Below are 7,928 nucleotides of genomic sequence, written 5' to 3'. Positions count from 1 at the left end.
GGTTTCGGTTTCTAATTTTTCTATAAAGTTTTGAAGTCTTAGTCATAAGCGGATTCACCTTGGATCCCGGGATGCCCCATACAAAAATTTCAATAGTATAATTTTTTTTGAGGAACCTGATACTCTCCACTCGCCGGAGTACTGAGCATACAAACACCACCATTAACGAATGTCGAGTTTCATTGTCAATCAGACCTTCACCTTTCTTAACAAAGTTCGCTCCCGATCTCGTTACTCACTAAAATCACCGGAGAAGCATGACCTCTTCGAAGTTCAATTATCTATCTCTCTCTTTTTGTCGGGATTTGAACTCAAGGGAGAAGGGGGATTGCACTATAACTGACAGAATCGTGTACAAGAGGGTAGGGATCAAAAGACTTCGAATTTGTAAATATGTGCAGGTCCAAAAATGGAAGAGAAAAAGTTCCTGTCGATGCATAGTTGTTAAAGTGAAGAAGACAAATTGATTTTTGAATTAGGCTGTTTTAGGGAGTTCAACATCCTAACAAATGTAATTCCTCAGCCTAACTTATCTTACAAAACAAATTTTCGGAAAATAAAATTTACACCCTGAACTTATACTCCAAAAATTATTATTATTATTTTAATCCCTTTACATCTAAATAACGCCTTTCATTTAACTAATTCACTTGCCAAACTTACAAAATTTAGTCTTTAAAATTGTGTTTTTTTTTTTCTTATTTGACTAATTCTCTTACCAAACTTTCATTTGAACTTTATGTCTAATGAAAATTGCGGAGTTTTTTTTCTTATTGTATATTACATGATTTTTTTGGGATACCCCTTTACTTTGACCATGGCTCCGCCACTGGTCTTAGTGTTCTTGTAGTCACATACATCGTTAAATACTCGCATCAAGAAGCTTAAATTTTAATATACGTCATGAATATATTTGCAAAACTATTATATCATATACTTTTGTTGAAAACTTATTGGTGGACAATAGGGTTTGCAAAAAACCCGAAACCATACCAAAAACAAATTTGAAAAAACAGAAACCGTGCCCAAAAAAAAAGAAACCAATTATTTCGGTTTGATTTCCTTTCTTATATATAAAAACCAGGAAAATATGAACCAAAACATTTATTTGAAAAAGCGAATTAATTTGTTTTAGTTTGCTTTTTATATATAAAAACCAGAAAAAAAACCGAAACTAACCAAAATACCAAAATTAAAAATTTCAATTAAAAAACCAATGTTTTAAGAAAAAAATTCTTAGAAAATAATGTTTTTGATTTTTTTTTTGATATAAGTGGTTTTTTTTTCTGAAAAATTGAAGAATATGAGTGGTTTTTATGAAAAAAAATAAAGAACTTAAAATTTTAATGGTTTTTATGATATTTTTTCAAGAATCAATATTACTTGATAGTAAAAGAAAGAGAGTATGTTAAAAAAAGGAAGAGAAATGACAAAGTGACATTAGACTTAGAGAAGATTGTTTTGATTTAGAACATTACCGCCACAAAAGATGCGAGAAAAGATGGAGACATATTTCTTTATTTGGCTGGAGGGAGTGGTGTCACCGACATCACACTCCATTTATTACCACATAAGCGCCACATTATTTTTTACCATAAAAGTTTGGTTCCTTGCCATATCCAAAAAGTGGTGTCACACTTTATTTTAAAAAAGAAATTAATTTATATAAAAACTTTAATTTTCTCCCCACCCAATCACAAAACGGTCAAATTCTCCCCACTCAATCACAAAACACGGCAATTTTTTACCACACTGCGGTCTAAACCGCACCCAGGGGGCGGTGTTCACTGCCTAAGTGGCGAAACCGCACTCCCTCTACCACACCACTCCCCTAAGTCTTACGATTCTTTTTGACCTAACTCTCTTGTTTTCTTTGTTTATCCATTTAAGGTCCATGGTTTCACATTCCACATGTCATATATGTAACACAGTCGATCTTCCACATATAGAAGTATGTTTGTCGACATCTATCTTCTATATAAGGTCGTGCCAATTAATAGGGCAATATGGGCGATGGCCCACGACCTCCAATTTTTCAGGGCCCCATTTTTATATACTTTATTATGTTAGTATAAGAAAAAAAAATTATATATCATGTATAGTGGTTGACTTGAGCCACCATCGATCGAAGGTCTATGAATCAATTTTGGTTTCTTCAACGGTAACAAAAAACTGATTCTGGTTTTTTAGCACAACATTATGATTTCTGATTTTAATTTTTGTTTCCTGAGTTTTAATTCCAGTCTTTTGTAATACATCGATTATGATAATTTAATTTTATGCATCTTTCAAACAAATCGATCTTGTGTTCGTCTTAATCTAATTTCAGGTAGCCTCACCGATAAAATGAATTCACGTTTATGATTCTTGTTAATATTATTTCTGATTCATGTAAATTGTAAGATTTCGTTGTTGTTCTTCACTTCTTTCATGTTAATTTTCTGATAAAAAGTTAATTTATGTGTTTTCTTTCTAATATTCTTATTGATAACTTGAAACTTCAACATCATAACTTTTGAAATCGTTGTTGTTGGAGCCCGGAAAATGATTCAAAATCGTTATCTTTGTTGCTAAAAAATGATTCTAAAAACTATTTAACATCACAAGTCCACAACTAGGTGTTTTCTTTTCTTTTATTTCCTTTTATTTTCAATGTTTCGTAAGTTTATAAAATAATAACATGTTGTCTAAAAAACATTTATCCGGTAGTAAGAAAAAAAAAACAAAAACAAAAAACGGAACAACTAATATTATAACAAAAACGATCTAAGAATAAATTTATAACAAGTGTTCATTTAAAAGAAAAACAAAAACAAAAAATATCACCCTTATTTACTATTTTTTTTTTTACTGTTAGGGTCTTATTTATTTTTATTTTTTTGTTTGGGGTCTCAAATCAGTTTAGACTAGGGATGAGCATCGGAACCGGCCCGGGAACCGAATTTGGTGGAAAATAGGAACCGAACCGGACCACCAGTTCTTCCGGTTCCGGTTCCTACCGGTTCTTTTCGTGTCTTCAATGTTTGAACCGGTCCTCGAGAAATAGCAACATACGATTTCGGTTTTTGCCGGTTCTACCGGTTCCCGGTTCCAAAAACCCACAAAAATATCGTCTCAGTCCCGGCCCGATCGGTTCTATCCGATTCCGATTCCGGCCGGTTCTCCGGTCCAAATACTTATCCCTAATTTAGACCATCCCTGGTTCTTATGTTCTTCTATACCCCATTCCCAAATTTGTTGTGTTGTTGATGTAACCAAAAAAATACAATTGCATGGGTATTTATTTTGTTTCCAAAATAACAAAAATGATATATACACCGGCAGACATTAGTGGAGCCTGGGTCCCGGGCCACTGCTCCGATTCCGGCAGGTAGTGTAATTTTTTTTTTCTATTAGTTGCAACGACTTAAAATGCGAGTACCACAACTAATTTAGATTTGTTCAGATTTTTTTTGTGTCACCGCTAAAATATTCTCGTCCGTCCGCACAGGATATATAGATATATAATTTCATGATTTTAATGTATACCAAATATTATTTGGATTACAAATCATTATATAAATTAAACCATGAAAATATATATATATATATATATATATATATATATATATATATATATAATGCTCCCTTATTTTTAATTTTTTTATCATGCGGTAAATAGGATAAAATAAAAGTTATTTTGAAATAAGAATTATCTTCCATCACTCCGGAGAGTTCTGATAGTGTTCTGATTCCCTCCCCGATATTTCAATATGCGAACCCAAGATTCTGTTCTCTCATCGTAATCCATTATTTTCTTCGATTTGTTTATAATTATTATTATGATATTATTCTATATATTTATCAGGGTTTCTTCGAAAATTTAGTCGTATGGAAATCCTTGTGAAATTATGCTATCGATTATCAACTATCAAGGTTAGTTTTCTATCTGGGTACTTCTGCTCTTTGTTTGGTTTTCGTTTTTCCAAATCTTGCTGACGAATTGAAAACCTTCGTTCTATATTCAATGCAATTTTATCGACTCAAACTTTTGGTTTTTGAAGCAAAATTACTTTCTCTCAGCACCAAAATCAACCAATTAATTTAGTTTTGTCGAGTCATATCATCATTGATCATTCAATATAATCCTGAATTTGGGCTTAATTTGAATGAAAACAGTTTTAATCTCATGTAACTTAAAAGTCACTTTGACATTTGAGAAAGTCAAATACCAAGTCCTTTGTGTGCTAAGGTGGTGTTTTAACTTTTATGTGTTCTACAATGTCGAGAACTATTGTGTGATTTTTCTCACATTCTATAAACTAATCTTGGGTTTATCATCTAAATCTTTAATTTACCTTTTTAATCATATTCTCCATAGCTCTAGATTAACCAACCTGCAAAATCGTCATGGGATGCTTGCTTTGTTGTTTTCGGGCCCCTGAAGTTGACCAAGAAGATGAAGATCCCGATGATGGTCAACAAATTCAACAACCTAATGCAACAACCAATAGAAGCACTGAGGTACAAGACACTGCATTTGAGGTATGTTTTAATTCCATATGGTGTTGCATTGCATTGAGTAATAACATTTTCTTTTTGTAATGTTTTCATTGGTACATTTTGTTAATTGTATAATCATAAGTGTCCTAAAGCTTGTGTAATTGCCTTAATTTGTGTTTTGCATGTGTTTGTGAACACTTATTACGGTATCAAATGTAAAAAATTATCATAAAGACTACTTGTGCTCCGTTAAAGAATATACATTTTGTCTTTTAGGGTCAATACTTTGCACATTTTGACCTTGAAAACAAGTAAAGGTTGTAAAAATTGGATTGAGATTTTCAACTCATTTAATTAATCGGGTCAACCATCATGTTTATTAATTTGGTTGGGTTAAAGTTCAAATTTGGTGACATATCAACTCGCTCACCTGTTTAAATATAACATTTAATTTAATATCAATATTTAATTATCTTCTATTTAATACATAATATTCGCTTAGTTCAGTTTCGTAGATATTAGACAATTCAAAAGTTAATTACGCAATCAATTAGTATTTTTTTAAACATTTGAACAATTATTTGAGTTTGTAATTTATAAGTATCCTGATTATTTAATAGGCCGAGTTGAAAAAAATAAATAGATTGACGGTTTAATTAAATAGTTCAACTTGTACTCAATCCAACTTGACCCATTAGTACCCCTAAAAATTAATTTATTTGACTAGTAACGCCCAAATGCATATTTTATTACTTCTAATGAATCAAATATATATTTTATTATTTCTAATGAATTAAAGTTTTGTGCTCTAGAGTGATGCTCTTCTTGGAAAAGGATCAACAGATGTGACTCATTCACAAGTTGTACGAGAACCCGTTCTTGAAAGTAACAAAATGAACTCTGAAAAATCAGAAGATTGTGTAGTAAAAGAAGATAATGAATGTCTTATATGCTTTGAAGGTGAGTAATTTTTTTTTTTTTTTTTGGCATTCTATGTTTATCATAAACTTATGTTAACTATATTATTTTAGTTTCCAAAAACGAGAATTGGAGCTAGAATCATTTGTTTATATATTTGGTTGTAGAATATACGCTTGACAACCCAAAGATTACAACTAAATGCTCACACCATTATCATCTTGGTTGCATCTTGAATTGGCAAGAAAGAAGCGAGTTTTGTCCCGTTTGTTCAAGGGTAACACTTTCTTTTCATTTTTTTTAAATAATTATTATTAACTACCAATTATGGTCACATTTTACCAACATTTGAGGTTTTTACAATTAAGTTCAAAATGCAAACTAACTTGTTTGACCACAAAAGTCAAAGTAATGCATACTGAAATTTGAATTTATAGGTGATGGATTTTGAGGAGATGAATTGACTGTGAAAGCGGCCCTCTGTATGGATTTTTTTTAGTCAACCGTATCTTGAAGAAAATTCTAACGGAAGATTAAGAAAGCTGTGTTGATGCATTGGGGGAGAATGAACATATATTGATTGAGTTTTTTTTATTTTTATTTTTTTTAATTTATATTTGGGAGTATATTAAACTTTTGGTCCTAAGAGTTTTTGGTTTTCATAGAATTTCAATATCATAGAACATTGTTATCACCGGCTTTGATTTGGGTGTGATAGAATTTGAGTTTGAAACTACTTTAGTATAAAGAATGTAACGTCTATAAAGTTTAATGGAATATTCAACTTTTATTTAGAGTTTACATCAAACTTACATAGTTCAGTTAAACTTTTATTTAGGTTGGTGAGAGTGGTTCCACTCTTGATATATTAATTTAACTGTCATGTAAACGTTACGTCATATTTGTCACACCTTTTCAACATCTTGTCATTTGGGAGTTGGTTTGTCATACAACAAATTTTTTTTTTCTTTTATTTAAACAAATTAATCTAATATAAAACCTAAAAATTTCATTAACTTGAAAAGGAATTACAATAAAAATTAAACATTAACAGTATCGTGTTTGGTATAGTGAGTAATATCTTTTATCAAGAGTTTCATATCATGAGTTTTTTCCTTCTCTTTTGCAATGTTTAAATATTGCTTCAAAGTAGTTTTTAAGTTGTCCATCCCGCTCGTCATTTTATCTACACTTGAACTGCTTGCGATTCATTTACCTTTCGTTTTGCTTTGTGTCTTCCCATGGGGCAACTAGGTATTGGAACCGCAACATGCTCATTTTCGTTAAGGTCTACCCCGACATGCGCATCCGATGATTAGCTATGAGTGATTTCAAATGTTTTGGTTCTTTTAGAACTACCCATGTACAATTCCGAAGTTTTGATATCTTTCCATTTTTCAAAGTCCTTCACAATAGTCCAAAACTCAATAAATTGAAGAGTGCCCCCTTATCATGCTGGTAAATTGCTAGAGTTTTCTTCAATATTGTTTTATCATTCACATCACTTTGCCACGTATGCTTCACGTTCAAGAATATGGCGTTAAACTCCATGACAACTTTGTTGGTGATCTTCCACTTTTAGTAAATTTGATTTTTTCCGGTAGTCTCCACTCTTCATGGCGGAGAGAAAATGTATTGTACATTTCTAGTAAAAAGGTGGTCCATATATGTCGTTCCCAACTCTTGGGTCTTCCAAAACGTTAACCAATGCATGTGTCAAAGTCTTCTCTTCCTCAACGGTCCAATTCTTACAAGGTGTCTTTCCTTTTTTCTTGGGTTCCGATTGAGCTTATCATGCTTGGGTATGATATAGTGTTTATATTGGAATTGAGTTTGGGATTGGAATTTGAATTAGGTTTCTTGAATGGTCTTATATGGGTTGAAATCATTTTGGGATCGGAATAGGGATTGGATAAGGATTGGAATTCATATTCAGATTTGGATTGGAATTGGCTAGGATGTGGATTGAGATTTGGCTTGGAATTGGCTAGGATGTGGATTGTGGTATGGGCCGACACCAAAATAATGGAAAGTAGGGATGAAAAAATAGGGTGATCCATTTGAGCTTAGTAGAATATGTAGGAATAATATTACGGAAATGTACGAAAACAAATAAGAAATAGGAAAAATTTGAGGCATGTGTTTAACACATTGTCCTTAAAACATATTCGTCCGCTATCGGGTGTTTGTTTCCCAGGATACAACAACTAGAAGTGGTTCTTCTATTCCACCCGAACCCTCATTAGGCTTGGATTTTACCTTTAATTCAGCAAGAAAACTAAGAACATGAAATGGAGAAGAAGAGAGTTTTTGTATTCTTATTGGTGTACTCAAATGGTTGTATAGTAGTAATATTTATACTATACATTCTATAACCTCCCCTTTAAACACCTCTATTAATCACAAAATTAATGTGTGTTAATATGTGTGTTAATATGTAATTACATTGTAATATTAATTACAATTTCAGTTACAAAGGAAAGAAATATTTGCAAGAAAGGTCCCTGAACTTTTCTTTTCTTTCTCCC

The 7,928-nt window shown here is 31.8% G+C and overlaps 1 protein-coding gene across 1 annotated transcript; it reads left to right on the top strand.

Moving 5' to 3' along the window:
- The first annotated feature begins 3,718 nt into the window (after positions 1 to 3,718).
- LOC145109729 (putative E3 ubiquitin-protein ligase HIP1) lies at positions 3,719 to 6,154 on the top strand. Its single transcript, XM_079046903.1, has 5 exons — positions 3,719 to 3,915; positions 4,361 to 4,524; positions 5,295 to 5,442; positions 5,568 to 5,677; positions 5,838 to 6,154. Exons 2-5 carry the CDS (start codon positions 4,390 to 4,392, stop codon positions 5,862 to 5,864), a joined length of 420 nt encoding a protein of 139 aa, XP_078903029.1. The 5' UTR covers positions 3,719 to 3,915; positions 4,361 to 4,389; the 3' UTR covers positions 5,865 to 6,154.
- Positions 6,155 to 7,928: the final 1,774 nt, after the last annotated feature.

This window comes from Lactuca virosa, chromosome 4 (genome assembly GCF_052849685.1).
Source record: "Lactuca virosa cultivar CGN04683 chromosome 4, Lactuca_virosa_CGN04683_v6, whole genome shotgun sequence".
Lineage (NCBI taxonomy): Eukaryota > Viridiplantae > Streptophyta > Magnoliopsida > Asterales > Asteraceae > Lactuca > Lactuca virosa.
Note: the sequence above shows the minus strand (reverse complement) of the source record. Positions and strands in the feature narration are given on the sequence as shown.